Source organism: Bos javanicus, chromosome 10 (genome assembly GCF_032452875.1).
Source record: "Bos javanicus breed banteng chromosome 10, ARS-OSU_banteng_1.0, whole genome shotgun sequence".
In the NCBI taxonomy this organism is placed as follows: Eukaryota; Metazoa; Chordata; class Mammalia; order Artiodactyla; family Bovidae; genus Bos; species Bos javanicus.
In genome coordinates, this window is record NC_083877.1 from 85344664 (window position 1) to 85361991 (window position 17328).

The 17328-nt window shown below is 56.8% G+C and overlaps 1 protein-coding gene across 4 annotated transcripts in view; it reads right to left on the bottom strand.

Annotated features, from left to right (window-relative positions):
- Window positions 1-17328, bottom strand: part of LTBP2 (latent transforming growth factor beta binding protein 2) — a 109858-nt gene that overhangs the window by 5239 nt on the left and 87291 nt on the right. For 2 of the 4 annotated variants that reach the window (XM_061429440.1, XM_061429442.1), the window contains exons 18-33: window positions 14663-14782; window positions 9706-9825; window positions 8494-8616; window positions 8148-8273; window positions 7600-7725; window positions 6405-6527; window positions 6156-6281; window positions 5670-5792; window positions 4899-5030; window positions 4507-4632; window positions 3378-3521; window positions 2333-2524; window positions 2130-2213; window positions 1021-1149; window positions 582-719; window positions 336-503 (exon numbers count right to left, since the gene is read on the bottom strand). In XM_061429440.1, coding sequence (XP_061285424.1) covers window positions 336-503; window positions 582-719; window positions 1021-1149; window positions 2130-2213; window positions 2333-2524; window positions 3378-3521; window positions 4507-4632; window positions 4899-5030; window positions 5670-5792; window positions 6156-6281; window positions 6405-6527; window positions 7600-7725; window positions 8148-8273; window positions 8494-8616; window positions 9706-9825; window positions 14663-14782 — 2100 coding nt within the window. The remainder of the gene's footprint in view (window positions 1-335; window positions 504-581; window positions 720-1020; window positions 1150-2129; window positions 2214-2332; window positions 2525-3377; window positions 3522-4506; window positions 4633-4898; window positions 5031-5669; window positions 5793-6155; window positions 6282-6404; window positions 6528-7599; window positions 7726-8147; window positions 8274-8493; window positions 8617-9705; window positions 9826-14662; window positions 14783-17328) is intronic. The other 2 variants (XM_061429441.1, XM_061429443.1) reach the window with 2 other exon arrangements.

Here is a 17328-nt window from a genome sequence, read left to right on the forward strand (position 1 = left end):
AGGGAGAGAGGAAGCTGGGCCCGGGCTCTTGGGAGCTGAGGCCCGGGGTGCTGTTTTCCGACTCAAGAACAGAGGGAGGTGCTGGGCCCGGGCTCTTGGGAGCTGAGGCCCGGGGTGCTGTTTTCCGACTCAAGAACAGAGGGAGGTGCTGGGACCACTGCCCCGAGTTCCTCTCCCCCACCCTGCTCTGCCCCACAGCATCCATCCCCAAACAAGAGGGAGGGAAGGCAGGCCCGTGACTTGCCCTACTCCTTTCTGAAGTCCCCCGCCCCTTTCCAAGGTGAGGATATCCCCTACCCTGGGGGCCCAGCTCTGCGGCGTCCCCGCCTTCTCACCAGAGCTCCTGGGGGGGCACAGAGCACACTGCTGGCTCCAGGCCTCGCCATCCTGACAGCAGCACTCGGTGTAGGTGGTGCGGCGGCCGTGCAGGGGATGGCTGCACACGTAATTGGTGACTCTCTTCCAGCAGATGTCCATGTGGATGTCGTGGTCAGGCAGGTCCTCTGGGGGCACAGGGCACGTGAGCCTCCCCAGCCCCGGTCTGCTCCCCCTGCTGCCCCCCCACCCCCACCCCCACTGACCCACACCACTGGTGCTGTTCACACAGCGCTGCTGGCTGAGGTCCAGGGTGAGGGGTGGGCTGCAGAAGCAGTGGAAGGAGCCTTCCGTGTTCACACACTCCCCATTCTCACAGGCCATGTCCTGGCACTCGTCGTGATCTGGGAGGCAGGGAGACGGGGAGGAACGTTGGGGGCAGTGCCCACGCGCTGTGCCCACCCACCGCCGCCTTCAGGGAATGGAGGTTTCTTGTAGCTGATAACGGCCCCCCCACCTCCCGCCCAGCCTGGGAGGCCCCAGCCCAAGGATGGCTTGCCATTAGGCCCCCCTGCCCCCTGCTGCAGCGGGCGTCCTCCCTGGGGAAGGGGGACACTTCCAGCCAGAAATGGGCTGCCTGGCAGGGGGGTGGGGCAGCATTCAGCTGTGGGCCCCGGGGTGGGGAGGGGTGGCGGGCATCCTCACCCTCACACTTCCTGCGGGCGGCATTGTAGTGGTAGCCAGGGTTGCACAGGCAGATGTAGCCAGGCACCGTGTTGAGACACCGGCCGTTCCGGCAGAGCCCGGGCCCGAACATCACACACTCGTCGGCATCTGTGGGAGGGCAGAGCTGAGTGAGGGCAAGGCGAGATGCGGGATGAGGCAGTCCTTAGATCTAGGGGCTCCAAAGCTAGACTGTTGCTGCTGCTGCTAAGTCGCTTCAGTCGTGTCTGACTCTATGCGACCCCACAGATGGCAGCCCACCAGGCTCCCTGTCCCTGGGATTCTCCAGGCAAGAACACTGGAGTGGGTTGCCATTTCTTTCTCCAATGCATGAAAGTGAAAAGTCAAAGTGAAGTCGCTCAGTCGTGTCTGACTCTTAGCAACCCCATGGACTGCAGCCTACCAGGCTCCTCCGTCCATGGGATTTTCCAGGCAAGAGTACTGGAGTGGGGTGCCATTGCCTTCTCCAAAAGCCAGACTGACTGGGGCCAAATCCCAGCCTTGCCACTTGATGGGGCAGGTGACATTGGGCCAATTGCTTAGGTTGTCCCTTGCTTCAGTTCCCTACCTAGAAAATGTGGCTCCTACTCCTTAACCTTGTAGAGTTGTTATGAGGGTTGAGATGCTAATACATGTGAGGTAGTGCTTGGCACATAATAAGCACTCAAGGAGAACCATTTCCGTTTCTGCTGTTTCCTTTTCCAGTTTCAGGTATAAGTCCATACCCAAACCACCCTTTCTGAGGATGAGTTCCCCAAAGTTTCTGGCTCTGTAAGTGGGGCCAGGGAGATCAGCAGCTGCTTCTGGCCTCTGTCCCTGTGCCCTGGGAGTGGGTTAGTCAAGGCATCATAGCTTGTTCCTGGAGAACTCAGCCTCGTGGGGAGCAGAGAAACCAAAGTGGGGTTGCCAGGACAATCCAGGAGGAGCTCAGGTCAGAACTTCCAGCTAAAGATCTGTAGATCTGTAGCCTTGGGACAGGAAGGTTAGAAGCAACCGGAGAGGCGAAGCCTGCATGCAGAGGCCTCCTGGGGGACCAGGCCAGGCCCACTGAGGTGAGTGGCGTTTGGGGAAGAGGGTCTTGGGGAGGTTACCTGTGTACGTGGTCTGTCCAAACATCCAGGCTCCTTCCACAGGGATGTAGCCTTTCCCACTAGGGCAGATCTCGCTGAACTCGACTGTGCAGGGAGGCATCCAAGCTCAGAGAGAGAAAGACTCTGCACACCACCCCCTACTTCGTTTTGTGTCGCCCTGCAGAGCCGACTCTGAGAGAACCTGGGACCCTTGGGGGCCTTACCTGAGTCCTCATCTGGGCACAGGTCACAGGCATCTCCCCAGCCGGTGCCCTGGGTGCAGCAGCACTCGGCCTGCGTGGTGTTCCGGCCCAGAAGGCTGGAGCAGGGCGTCTGGTCCTTCTGTCCAGAGTAGCATTCCATGCGGACAGGGCCTGGTGGGTGTGCCCCTGGCCGGGCCTCAGGGACACTCGGACCTGTGTGTGACAGACGCCCCTTGTTAACATCTGTTCATGGCCCCCTGGGGCACCCTGGCCTTTGAATTTATTTAAATTTTAAACATTTATAAAGTACAGTGTACTCTTACTATCTCGCTTGATAAGCCTTATGAAGAGCTTATTATCATCAGCTTTCTTTTACAGAAGAGGCAGTTGAGGTTTAGAGAAGCTAGGTGACTTGCAGGGGCCACCTAGTGGCAGAGCAGGGAAGTGACCCCAGTTCCTCTGGTGCCACACCCCTGCTCTTTCCAAGATACCATCCTGCCTTCCTCCCCTGCAGTGAGGTGGCCCCAGTCCCCCGCACATCACACCATACGAGCATGGTATGGTACACCGTTCCATTCCTCTGTGTCACACTGTACCCCTGACCCTCCCACCCTTCCTTGTTCCAGGTCCTGCTAGCTTTCCCCCAAGTCAGAGAAGGCCAGCTGAATCCTAGTCCTGGGCTGAGAGTTTGAAACCGGCAGCTCTGGAGTGGAGTGGGACGGGAGAGTGGAGCTTAGCTCAGTTCCTGGGCCTCCCTCACCCAAAAGCTTCCTGGGGTTTGACTGAGGGTCCCTCCAAGGCTCAGACGGGGAGGGACAGGGAAGCCTGGTGTGCTGCAGTCCATGGGGTCACGAAGAGTGACCTCAGACTTGGCGACTGAACAATAACAACCAAGGCTCAATCTGAGCTCCTTGCCCCCTCCCCCCAGTTGGCATTAGAGCTTCTAGAGCCTCCTGTAGGGTCGTCGCAGCCCTGCAGCTGGGGCAGCGGAAGCACTGTGTACGCCAGACAGCGAGGAGGGGGGGTGGGGGGAGAGTGCACTGTGAGGGTGGGGCGCAGGGCTCACCTCCAGCCCCTCGCGGGCGGCAGCGGCCCTCCTGAGCGTCGTACTCCTCCAGGTCGCTGGCGCAGAGGCACAGGAAAGAGCCCTCCACGTTCTCGCAGAGCGCCGCCCCGCACACCGCCAGCATGAGCTCACACTCGTTCACGTCTGCCAGACAGGAGGACCGGCTCGCGGGCGAGGGAGAGGCCCAGGCCCCTGCCCCTGCCTCCAGCCCCGCGGGCAGATCCCCCTCTCATCCTCGCCACCCCCCGCCCAACCCCCAAAGAAACAGGCTAGGGCCTGGGGAAGAGCGGGAAGTGGGTATGACTTCGAAGGAAGGAGGACCAGGTGAGCAGAGGGGATGGGAAGGGAGGGAGAAGGGTGGCAGAAAAGGGCCCATAAATGGACAAGGAGGAAGGCTTCCTCCTGCACATTCCCCAAACGTGCCTCTTGAACCCTTGAGTCTCTGGGAAAAGGTGGCACCTTCACTAGTGTGCTTGCTCCCCCTGCTGGTAGAAGGGCGGCCTTGCTTCCCTGATCAACCTGTCCACGATGCCCCAGTGGGTGTGTGTGTGTGCTCCACTGGGCAATCGGGTGCCACTCTTTGTGACCCCATGGACTGAGGCCCACCAGGCTCCGCTATCCATGGGAATCCTCCAGGCAAGAATACTGGAGTTGGTTGCCATTTCCTACTCCAAGGGATCTTCCCAGCCCAGGGATCGGACCCACGTCTCCTACATCTCCTGCATTGGCAGGTGGGGTCTTTACCACTGAGCCACCTGGGAAGCCCGAGGTCCCCTGTAGTTCAGTTCAGTTCAGTCACTCAGTCATGTCTGACTCTGCGACCCCATGGACTGCAGCACGCCAGGCCTCCCTGTCCATCACCAACTCCCGGAGTTTTATTCAAACTCATGTCCGTCGAGTCGGTGGATGCCATCCAACCAACTCATCCTCTGTCGGGGGAGCTGAAATCCCCCTTCCTTGTCACTCTGTGTTGAGGGCTCCAAGTGGAGCCCACGTGACCCTGAACCTTTCAGGAGGAGGGCCCTAGGGCCCCTCTATGCAGGGCAGCCAAGATCTGTGGAGACGGGGTCAAGGGCCCGAGAGCCTTCCCTTCCCTGGCTCAGAGCTGGCTAGGCCACAGGCTTCTCACCAACGCAGTCCCAGCCGGAGGGCGAGGTCTCGAAGCCCTGGTCACAGAGGCAGCGGAAGGAGCCGTCGGTGTTGTCGCAGAAGCCATGGCTCCCACACACAGTGTCGTTGGCACACTCGTCTATGTCTGCGGGACAGGGCGGGCTACAGTGTAGGCTGTGCTCTCTACTTGCTGGGAATACTTATTTATCTGGCTCATTAACACCAAGGTCTCTGAACACTAACTTCTGAACACAGGGTGAGAAAACTAAACTAAACAGTCCTCCTCAATTTTTGTGTAAGCACTGCTCCGTGGAAAACACACAAACAGCTGCAAAAATCGTTTCTAGCTAGGTACGTGAAAAGTAGATGTTGTCCTCGGCCTCCCAGCCCGCACGCCCCGTCCCCACTTACCAATGCAGTCTCCTGTCGGGGCCATGTGGAAGCCAGGCTGGCAGCCCAGGACACAGCGGTAGGAGCCAGGGCTGTTCTCACACCTCCAGGCCCCGCATATCGGTTCTCCGAGGTCCTCGCACTCGTCAATGTCTGTCCCCAGGGCCAGGAGAGGAGACAGAAGTGGCCAGGTCACTACCCTGACCCCATCTCTCTGGCGTGACAAGGTCGTGCCCCTCAACTTCTGAGGTTCTTGATTGGTTCCAAACCACTATGCTCATTTCAACCCCAAAACATCAAGTTCAGGACCCTTTCCCCTGAGCCGCAGGCCTGATTGTCCAGGAAAGCTCTCAGCCTCTGTGACACTCCTTTCCCCCTGCACCCTGCCCTCCACAGCACAGCAGTGTCGACTTCTCTCTATATAAAACCTTTCCCAAAGTGTATTATGGAGAGCTGTCTTCATATGTCTCCCTTGCTTAGTTTCAAGATTATCCATAACTGTCTATTTGTCCCAGCAAAAGGCACTGAACCCAGGTGGTGTAAATGTCTATTGCATCCATTTGGCTTTTAAAAAACTAGATTGTATGCTCTGCTACAGCACAAGGACATCCTGGGGGCAATCCCTGAGTCAGAAGAGGCTGAATAAAGACATTATCCATTGGATAATTAATCTATGGAAAGTGCTCGAAGCTGGGGTTCCTGGCCCCAGGGAGCTGAGGAGCTGGCAGGGTGGAGGTGTCTGTCTGTTGACATGGGGCAGAGCCCTGTCTGCTTACCCCCTGGAGCCCTTACCCACACACTCCCCGCTCTCTGGGGAGGGCTGGAAGCCAGTCTCACACACACAGTTGAAGGAGCCGTCGGTGTTGACACACTGGCCCCCGAGACACCGGTCAGTGACTGCACACTCGTCCACATCTAGAATAGAGACGTTTGTCAGCAGGGCCAGCCATGGGTCCCCAGGGCCCTGGGCAGTTTCGCCCAGAGGAGGGCCAGGGAGTGGCTCGAAGTAGAAAAGGGCTGGAAGATCTGAGCGAGAGACCAGAGCTGGAAGCCAGAGGCGCCGTTGGGCGTGGAGCCCTGGAACCAGGCAGGGCAGAGGGTGAAGGCACCTGCTGTACGCATCGTGGACAGGCCCTGGAGGAGGGTTCCAGAGACCCTCCCTGACACCTGGCTGCCAACCTCATCCCTCAGCCTCCCATCTTCCCACCCCAGGTGGACCGCGAGCGTTTTGTCAGTACGTGGGATGACCCCTAATGGCCCCTGCTGCCGGCTTCTCACCTTGGCAGCTGGTGCCCCCATCTGCACTGACGAAGCCATCAGCACAGAGACAGAAGAAGGACCCGTGGCTGTTGAGGCACTCGCCGCGCGGTGCGCAGTACTCCTCGCCCACACACTCGTCCACATCTGTGGGCAGATGAGCAGGTGGTGTCTCCCCCGGGAGGGGGGCAACGTTCCCCGGGGAGCGCACGGCATAGGGAAACCCTCCGCCCCACCCCGTCCCCAGCCGGGGAGACCTGAGCCACTCACCCTCACACACCGTGCCATTGGCCAGCTGGAAGCCCGGGGGACAGAGGCACTGGTAGGAGCCAGCCGTGTTCTTGCATTCGCCTCCCAGGCAGCTGCTCTGGGGGTCTTCACACTCGTCCACATCTGCAGGGCCACACGAGGAGATGGTAGTACGGAGGGGTGGGGTGGGGAGGTGGAACCGATGGGAGGACCTCCCAAGGGCAAGGATCAACAGGGAGGTCTCCAGAGGACCTAGAGGTCTGCCAGAGGAGACTGGACCCAAAGGAGCACCATCCCCTTGTAAACTGGCACAGCTGGGAGAAGCTGGCGAGGGAGCCTTTGGGGAGCAGGATGGATGCAGCTCCCTCCATCCTGCCCCAGCCCAGCCCGGCAGGCTCCCCTGGCCTCCCGCTTCCCACACTGTGCCCACCCAGGGAACACCTGGTCTCTTCCAGCAGCAACCCTGGCCTAAGGTGGCCAAACCCTACTGCCCTCATCATGGCTGAGATTTTGCAGAAACAACAGGAAAACAACTGAGAAATAAGCCAAGGAAGCAGATACAGAGAACCTGAGGAGGTAACAGAAAGTGGATTATTTAAATTGGCCTACAGATTGCCCTGGGACTTCCCTGGTGGCTCAGATTCTTTTCCCTGGTAAAGAATCCGGCTGCCAATGCAGGAGACCTGGGTTTGATCCCTGGGTGGGAAGATCCCCTGGAGAAGGAAATGGCAACCCACTCCAGTAGTCTTGCCTGGAGTATCCCATGGACAGGAGCCTGGCAGGCTACAGTCCATACAGTCCGTAGGGTTACAAAGAGTCAGACATGACTGATCAGCTAACACTTTTGCTTTCTTTCACAGATGGCCCGGTACCGGCCAGGGTCTTTAGGATAATGTCGCAGCACCTGCCTTTAAAAGGAACTCTTGAAGAGCCTGTTAGATAACAGATCTCAAGACCCCCATCCCCAACAGACAGACTTAGCCGGTCTGACAAGGCCTGGAAGCCGCATGTCGATCGAACAAACTCCCCGTGATTGTGACAAGCACTGAAGCTTTGGTCCAGTGGCTCATTGGCTCCCTAGACCCAGATCTGCAGTCGCCTTTCTGACGCCTGTTTAGGGAGGGAGGGCGAGAATAGGCTTCCCCCACCATCTGAGGCGAACTCCCTTCTCTGAGGGTGAAGGGTTAGTCTCCTGCTCCCTGTCGGGGGCCCTCACCTTCGCAGGTGTGGCCCAGGGCGCTGGGCTGGTAGCCCGCCTCACAGTCCCTGCAGGAGAAGGAGCCGGCGGTGTTGGTGCAGACTCCAGATGGGCAGACTCCAGGAAAGGCGCACTCATCTAGGTCTAGGGCAGACAGTCAGCCAGTCAGTCACCCGGCGGGCCCGGGGATGCCTCCCTCCACCTGGCCAGGCCAGAACCACCCTGCGCCTCTGGTTTCCTCTCTGTGCTTGACGGACTCTGTGGGCCCCCCGGGGAAGGGGAGCCCCTGGCTCTGGGCCTCTTACAAGGCCACCCCCGTACCCTCTCCCCGGGGATGCTTCTGGGGCGGCTCAGCCATGAGCTTCCTTCCCTCTTGTCTCTGTGACTCCCTTCTCTTTCTGTCCTCATGGAGAAAACAGAAGCTCAAGTCCATTCACAAAGTCCTCTCGCCTAGTCTGGAGACCCCCAGCATCAACCCCAAACCAGAGGACAAACGGAGGGTTCTTTGGGAGGTCTGACGGCCTGTGTTCTCAGTCACCCTTGGCCACCCCCCTTCCCAGGGTTACCTTCGCAGGCGGTGCCATCCTCATTCACCCAGTACCCACTCTCACAGGCCGAGCAGGTGAAGGAGCCCTCCGTGTTGAGACAGAGGCCCGTGGGGCACGAGGCCCGGATGGCACACTCGTCGACATCTGAAACAGGCCATTGAGCTCTGTGTGGGGCTCTCTGCAGGACAGACATGCCAGGCTAGCCGGAGGTTGACAGGGAGGAGTGGGGTGGGGTTGGGGGGTGTCGGGGAAAGATAGTCTATGCAGCAGCGCTGTGTTGGGTCAGCTCAGGGATGTGGGCCAGAGGGAAGGAGCTGCAGGCGGACGTGTCATGGAGGACAAAGGGCGCTTTGGATCCTTGTACCTTGGCAGCCCTTCTCGTCTGGGGTGACTTCGTAGCCCTGCTCACAGGAGCATCTAAAGGAGCCCTCCAGGTTGATGCATGTTCCGTGGGTGCAGACCCCAGGGGTCAGACACTCATTCACATCTGTGGGAGAGAAGTCCAAGCTGGCCTCCTATCCCTCGCGCAGCCTCCAGCATCAGGCCGAGTGTCTCCATTGTGAGGCCGGAGAACCAGCAGTCCGAGGGGCCCTAGCACCCTGGGAAGGACCAGAGGTCATTCCTGCTCCTGGACCCATCTACCTAGGCTGGGTGCCCTTCCCCCGCCGAACTAACTTCCATCCCTGAGCTGATTTCAGCTCCATCCAGTGACACAGAGCACCCTGCAAGTTCCTAGAAAAGGGGGGGCCAGGTTCCCCACCCAGTCCTGGGATTGGTTTGGCCCATCTTAGGACACCTGGAGGCAAGTGTCTAAGACTTCTGCCTCACCTTAGAGTGAGTCTGAACTTCTCTGGTCTCCTCCCCGCCAACCAAATGGGTATGACCCCAAGTTCTCAGCCCACCCACCAGCTTCAGCGGGCGAGTGGGTAACACAGAGAGAGGCCAAGTTCTGCATGGGCGGTTGAGCGGCAGTCCCAAAGGCCTGGGAAATGCCTGCCCTCTCCAGAGCCTCAAAGTCTCTATTCACGACTCAGTCCCTCCTGGCATCCCCAGCCCTGGGCCCTTCTTCCTGCGGGGGCTGAGGGAAAGTGCATTCCTCCTATGGCTGACATGCAACCCGCCCCCCACCCCGACCTCCAGAGAAGAGCTCCCGCCGTTCTCTTAGGCATTGGTGTTAGAGGTTGCTCTTGAGGTCCAGGAGGGCAGAAGACCCCTCCTCCACACCACTGGCATCAGCCTCTTCCAAAAGACACATGGCACCTTCAGCCTACCTAGCAGAATCCAGCCACAGAAGCCTCTGGAACCTTGGGTTGTATGTAGCTCCTGGACGGATATGGCCAAGGAGCCTAAGGGTCCCCCCACCCTGGCTGATTCAGAGGGCAGAGCACCAGTAACTGAAGCACACCCACCTCATCCCCAGCGTCATCTGGAAACCCAGCTGGGTCACGAAAGACCATAGCCTCCAAGCCATTTCCCTCTGCCCACGCCTCCCCCCGCCCCCCACCACCAAGTGTGGGCTCAACCCAGGGTCCCCAGGCCAAACAGCCCCCTCCGTGCCTTGGCAGGCAGCCCTCACCTACACAGCTCCCGCCCTGGCCCCTGTAGCCCTCCTCGCAGGGCAGGCAAGTGTAGGAGCCGGGGGAGTTGACGCATTTCCCATCAGGGCAGGTGCCAGGGTGACGGCATTCGTTGATATCTGCAAAAATAACAACCCCTGTCTTGGTCATCTCTGGGAACCACGGCCCATGGGCGCGCTGTGAAGGAACACATCCTTGACCCTGCCGTCGGTTGGGGAGAAGGAAGGATGTCAGTTTCTGTACAGATGGAAACCAGGAAAATGTGAGTGCTCTCTTGTGTTCCCAGCCCCACCTCCCACCCACTGTCCTGGACAAAAGAAAGATGGAAGACCTTGAGGAAGGGAGAAGCCCTGCTGCAGGAGGCTGTGCTCTCAGTAGCTTGGGGAGGGTGAGAGGGCTCGAAGTCGTGAGCTGGACTCTTGGGAAGGGCCTCCGTCTCTCCCTTGTTCATTTACAAGGGGTGACGATGATGGGATTGGACGTGCTTGGCACAGAAGGCCCCAGAGACCCCAGGATAGATCCTGGCTGGGCAATGAAGGCAAAACAGGCTTCCCAGCACCCGGAAACGAGGACAAAGGATGACTCCCACAATCTTTGATGTGGCCAAGACCAGCCCTGAGGCTGGTGCAGAGTGAGGCTGATGCAGAGGCTAGGAAGGCTGCTGGAGAGGGGAATTTTCTTCCAGCTGAGAACCACGTAGGGCTCCCACACCCACTCTGGTGAGATTCAGGAAAGCCAGCCTGAAAGGATGAGTCTGAGCACCGATCAGACAAGCAGGAGGAGGGGTGAGCCATGGAGGGAGAGGAGCCAGTCCTGGGGGATGAGAACAAAGGCGCGGAAGGCGAGCTTGCTCCCGGGACAGCACACAGGGCTCTGCCCAATGCGAAGCCGGCATGCTGGGGAGTCCAGCCTCCAAGGCACCCCAGATACCTGGGCCGAGTTGGAGAGGTCGGAACCCAGGGACTGAACTCTGGGTCAGGACGGCAGGAAGATGTTCAGCTCCTCTGGCCCAGTGTGCAGGCTCCCAGTCACTCTTCACTACAGACAGACTGACTGAGCTCTGGAGGAAACAGGACAGTTCACCTTCCCTGCATGGGTAATTGTCGCCCTCCCGCAGGAAGTCCACCTGCTCATTCATGGAGATTCAGAGGCCCTACTGACTAGGAGGAAGACCTGGTCAGCACCCAGGGAGAAGAGAAAGGCAGGAGGCAGGGCCAAGGGTCAGAACACAGGCTTCCTGCAAAAGGACTCAAGGAGCAGCTGTCATGATAAAACAGGACATGGGCCAGAAGTGGAGGGTGAAAATGAATCTCCTCTGAGGTTGTTTGGTCTGCAGAAGACCGGGTCCATCAGAGCCCAGGGAACCGGTCACCTCTCACGGCCAAAACTTCATGCTACGGGTCCACATGAGGAAGACATACACAGAGCAGAGGGTGTTTCAGGGGTGTGTGTGCTAGGAGACACCCAGAACTCCTGGGCAATCTCAGGGACACTGAGATAAGGCTCATCTCAGGAAAGAGGGCCAAGAACCCCTAGTTGGGCTGTGGTGATACCAGGCTAAACTATTCTAGAAGCTTCTGTAAAAACAGAACTGGAGAGAACAAGGCGGAGGTGGAAGAAATGAAGGTTCTAGGGCCACCAGCTTTGGCCAGCACCCTGGCCTGCCGGTCCTGGCTGAGATACCGGAAGCAAGATGGGCAAAGCCATTGGGAATGAGCCGCAAGTCTGCTTCAGGGATGCGAGACTCGGGGATGAAGAGAAAGAGATGGAGGCAAGGATCCTCCTCTAAGACCACACCGAGGAAAAACGGAGTCTTTGGACCTCTCCTGCAGGGTCAGGCAACATCGGAAGGAGGTTAGACTTAGCGGGAGCAAAGGGCTCTGAGCTCTGCCCTGCCCCAAGTGTTCTGGGCACACCTGTGGAGGTGGTGCCGGAAGTGCGTTATGTTGGGCATTAGGAGACCTGCGGGACACATGCCGCTTCACTGAGAAGTCCAGCTCTCACTTTTTGGGTTGTGGTGGGCTTGTGCCTCCTGGTCCCTTGTGGTTGGGTGGGGCAGGAGGACTAGTGCTGGCCAGTAGCTTTGAGTGGATATCACGTGTGTAATTTATGGGCCCAAACACTTATTTATGTGCAACCCTGCAGAGTGCTCTTTCTTTCTTCCACGGACAGTGGCCACATTCAAGATGCTCTTCCTTTAGTCTGGTTCAAGGATGAGAAGATGTGGACCAGGACCCCCGGCAGACTCATGATGGATATGCGGCTTTGGTCAGATATCAAGTCTGCTATGTCCTACACGACACTAAGACTGAGGCTGGTTGTTACTGCAGCATAACCCGGCCTATCTGGGCACACTGCCACGGGCTTCCTTCCTCAGGCCAGAGCCCCAGCCAGTGATGTTCATGCTTGGGAGGTGGGGGTGGAGGGGGCAGAGGGTCAGAGCAGCCCCCAGTCTCTACCTGAACCAGGTGGGCCTCTTCTAAATGGGGGCTGATATATCAGAGCCACTAGCCAAGCCATGGATGAATCCCTGTTAAAAGCACAGGCTCTGAAGTCACCAGATATCCTGAGGCTGTCCCACCAACCTTTCAGTGCCTGGACGAGAGCCAGATGTTTTTTGCCTAGTCTAGGGTTTAAATTTTAACCTAAGATTATGGTATGTTTTGGTAAAGGTTTTACCCTGGTCGTCGGGGGGCAGGCGCTGTCTGTCTTTTTTATGGCTGTATTCCTGGCCCATGGCTGGGACACAGCTGGCGCTCAAGAAACATTTGCTGACCAAAGAATGAGACCATGTGATTCACTAAAGCTTCATATCTTCTTGGCATGAGGCTACGGAAAAGACCCCAGAAGACCCCAGGAAACAGGCACTCCAGGGACCAGCTTGCCAGCCTGCTGTCTGTATACCCGGCAGATGGTGGAGTTCTCTAACCAGCACTGCAGTCTCTGCTTGAGGAGAAGGGAAGGGTGCTGTGAGAGCACACGGTGGAGACGGTGCTCCCGCAGGGGCTGGACCCACGGGTGACTTTGGGGGTAGGTGGAGGACAGCGGGGCCCTGGCAGTCTGCAGGGGAACCTAGCCCCTCTCCGTGGGAACCCAGAGTCGCGGGACGACGGAAATACCATGGAGACTTTGGACGGGCTGCTGTCCAGACCACTCGGGCCCTTCACCAGAGACTCTGAGTTTAAGTGGAGAGAGAGTGGTTTCTTAGCTGGAGGAAGAAGAAAGAGGGAGGGGGAAATTGACCGGGCTCCCGGGGTGATGGGCCGGGGCTGTGGTTACGGGTGGAAACCTGGAGGAGCGTGCAGGCTACATTAGTCTTTCTTTCAACAGACTCAAGAGTGTCTTTCCTGGGCCAGGAACTCAGCCTGACCTCCCAGCCAAGCTGTGTGTGTCTGGGCCCTTTCCTCCGGAAGGGAAGGAGGTGATCCAGAGGCACGGGCTCGGGCACTGGGGGGAGACAAGACATGAGAGAGAATGGGCTCCCCTACTTGCGGCAGGGCTGCCTGTGCCCTTTGCATGGTTGTTCTGCAGGTTAACCAGAGCCCCTGCGATGGGCATTATGGTTTCCATCTTCAGACACTGAGACAATAAGCCAAACCCATATCTGTCTCCACCAGAGCCTGTGCCCTCAATGTGGACTGGTTAGTATAAATCTGAGACTTTAGATGTCCTTGGATTTTCCTAGTTCATTTCCTTTGGTTTTACTTTTTAATCAGGTTTCATGCCAAATGAATAATGTTGGATGCTTAAATGAGGCAATCTATAGAGTCTCTAGTCCAGCACCTGGCACATATAGTAGGCACCCATCAAATGCCAACTCCCTTCACTCTCCCTTGTCCTGGAAAATGCCAGACTGTCTGTGGTTCAGCAAGCTCATGAGGACAAGGGGAGTTGGGTCTGGTTTTGATCATAGTGGGCCTGACTTTAAAGGGGGAGGCATTGAGAGGGGAAGGTGAGATGCTGGGGATTCAGACAGGGATTTGTCTGTCCTTCACCACCTAGTGACTCTGCTTCTGTAGTAGCAGCATTGGGAAGCTGGGGTGGTCTTCCTTCACCAGACATACAGGCTCATCTCTCACCTCCAGGATCTTCTGAATCCAGGCAAGCCCTGGCCGTGGGAAGCCTGGAGGCAGAGAGGAGTCTGCACCTATCTTTGGATCAAGGGCAGGACTTCCTTCCAGAGAGAACCTTGATTTACCCTCACCCATTCTTGTCTCAGCCAGTTGGGAGCACATGACCCAGGCCTTTTGTGAGCCCTTGACACCCCAGCCTGGCAGGGAGGTGGAAGTGGCAGGGCTGCCGGGAGCTGGCATGATGGTGGCAGGTTCAAGCCAGTCTGTGAGGACATCAGTGGGCAATGTCACAGCCAACTTGTGACACTGGGAAAGGGGGCTGGGATGAGAGCTCAGTCATTCATTTTTTTCAACTAGCATGTATTGGTCCAACGCATGAACATTTGTCACGTGTCCACACACGGTCATCTAAGGATATGGTCCAGCTGACAGCCTAACAAGCTTTAGCCAGTAGATCAAGCTTGATGCCTGAGGCACCTTCCAGATATCAACCTTCCCTCTACCATGCAACTCAAGTGGTGGGCAGAGGTGCACAGAGGGGAGCCCCTGGGATCTCATGTACGCAAAGTTACTGTGCTCCCATGCTGTCAGGGCAAACAGGATGCCAAAATCCCACTAAGGGAACAGAGAGGCTCCTGAATCCCTAGACAGGTCTCTCTGTGCACAGGCGTGGGCTCAGCATCAAGGAGAACAGTCAGGCATAAGCTGGAAGGGGAGCTGGTGGTGGGCAGTGCATGGGGAGGGATAAGGAGATGATGGGGAGGGATAGGAGATGATGGGGAGGGACCAGGAGATGGTGGGGAGGGATAAGGAGATGATGGGGAGGGACAACAGATGGTGGAAGGGGACCAGGAGATGATGGGGCCGGCACCCCATTCCTTACCTTGGCAATGTCCTTTCCTGACCATGATGTAGCCCTGGTCACACTCACAGTGGTAGGAACCCTCCGTGTTGGTGCACCGACCCCGGCTGCACACCCCTGGCTGCTCACACTCATCTATGTCTGTGAACACACAGAAAAGTCCCGAGTTGGGGCCAGCCCTGCAGGGGGTCCTGGGGCATCCCCTCAGAGGCCAAGGTCAAGGATGTGCATGATGAGGCCCAGACAGGGAAGACGTCCCTGCCAGAGCCATGAACGGCAGGGGCTCTGAGGCCAAGTCAGACTAACCTAGCTCAGGCCTCTGCAAACTCGTGAGTTTCCTTCTCGCAGGGAAGGTGGCTACTTTGGGGGCCCCTGGAGAGCCTTCCAGCTGTCTGCTCACTCCAGTGTAAGGGCTGGTCTTGAAGTCAGGTGGCAATGGATATGCCACTCTCCGAGGAGGCCACCAAAGTCCCCTCCTGACCCCAATACATCCCCCAGAGCTCTGCTCCTAGAGTTCTTAGGGGCCTTCTTAAAGGTTAGTGAAGTTGTTCAGTTGTGTCCAACTCTTTGTGACCCCATGGACTGTAGCCGACCAGGCTCCTCCATCCATGGGATTTTCCAGGCATGAGTACTGGAGTGGGTTGCCTTTTCCTTCTCCAGGGGATCTTCCCAACCCAGGGATTGAAGCCAGGTCTCCTGCATTGCAGGCAGATGCTTTACCGTCTGAGCCACCAGGGAAGCCCAAAGTTAGGGATTAAAGGTTAGGGATTGGGATTCCCTGGTGATCCCTGGTGATCCAGTGGTTAGGATTTGGTCCTCTCACTGCCAGCGGCCTAGGTTCAATCCCTGGTTGGGGAGCTAAGATCCTGCAAGCTGTGTGGAGCAGCCAAAAAAAAAAAAAAAAAAAAGGTTAGGAATTAAGCAGCCAGTGAGAGACAGTATCTTAGGCAGCTGTGGATCTGTTCCTGTGGTTTCTTCTATTGTCCCAAAGCATAATGGGGCCCTATAATGGCTTGAAAGCCCAAGCCTGGTCGTGCCCTCCTCTGTTAAGGCCCTACCAGGATTCCCTGCTGCTTAGGCTGCTTCACAAGGCCTCACCCCAGCCTTGCTGTGTTTGCCGATCCCCACTGGTCTAGCCTCTGAGCCTTCGTTCACACAAATGCCTCTGCTTGGTTTGACGGCCAGCAGAAACTTGCTCCCATTTCAAGGATGGGTTCAATTTATCAACTCTAGATGGCTCTGGCCACCCCCAATTCCCTGCCCACCACAGCCAAATTAATAGAGGACTTGTCTTTTCCCCCCACCCCCACTCCCAGCAATGGTTCAACACTTCACAGAGGCTCTGTGCAGATGAGATGAGGTCATCCAGGTGAAGGGCTTAGCACAGCACCTGCCTGGCACGAGGTAAGCACTGAATTATTATTACTGTGCTCAGTCTCCAAGTCGTGTCCAACTCTCTGCGACCCTGTGGACTGTGGCCCGTCCATGGGCTCCTCTGTCCGTGGGATTCTCCAGGCAAGAATACTGGAGTGGGTTGCCATTTCCTTCTCCAATTATTATTATTATTCCAGCACTAAACCTACTTTGTAAAACCCAAGCCCCTCTGCCGGCATGTGAGATCTCTCATGACCTGGCCCCTGCCTGGTTCTCTCACTGTGGTTCCTGCCTCCCACACACCTCCTAACCTCAGCAGCCACATGGAACCTGCTTCTGGGCTTCTGCCTGCTCTGCCTCCTTGCCTGGAGTGGCTTCACACCCACCAGCTTGGCTGTCTCCTTTCCATCTTTCAGTGAGGCTGCCCTCGCCATTCCAACCCACATGGCCCTTCCCAGGGTTCCCTTAGGGATGAGGAGGGATGAGTAACTGCTTCCCTGCACCCCCATGACTTCTGAGAATGTGCCTTATTATTCCCAGGCCCTTAGTGCCTAGCCCAGAACCCCCAAAGTACCTATTGCATGAGTGGGATTATAAGCATTTGTTTTCAGACAATGTTTTCATCTGAGCAATACCTCATAACACTTCAGTGCAGACTGGAGTCACTAGCAGAGGGCGTAAAACAGGCACTCCGAGGCCCATGTCCAGAGATTCTGACCCAGTAGTACTGGGGCGGGCCTAGGAACCTGCATTTTAATAGCTCTCCAAGCAATTCTGAAATAACTGGTCCTCACTTTGGGAAGCTCTATTCCCAGTGGAAGAGGAAAGGAAACTTGCTAAAGGACTCACTAACTGCTGGGGCCAGGATGACTGCTGGATGAATAAGGCTGGGAAAACGGACTTGTTTTATGGAGAAAAATGGAGGTGGAAAAGACTCAGTCTTAACACCCATACAAGGATGGACTCCAGATGGATTAAAACATGTTGTAAGGGACTTCCCTGGAGATCCAGCAGCTAAGACTTCGAACTCCCAAAGTGAGAGGCCGGGGTTGGGTCCCTGATCAGGGAACTAGATCCCACACACCACATCTAAGACCCAGCACAGCCAAATAAACAAAATACATAACTAACTAAATAAAAAGAACATGTCATGAAAGGCAAAACTGTGACTATAATAAAGGAAGGTGTAGAATGTATTTGTGACTTATAGTGGGGAAGGAATTTTTACATAAATCCCTCAAAGCATAAAAATAGAGCAAAAAAGGTAAATTTCTATACACCAGAACTAAGAATTTCTGTTCAAAGAAGGATAC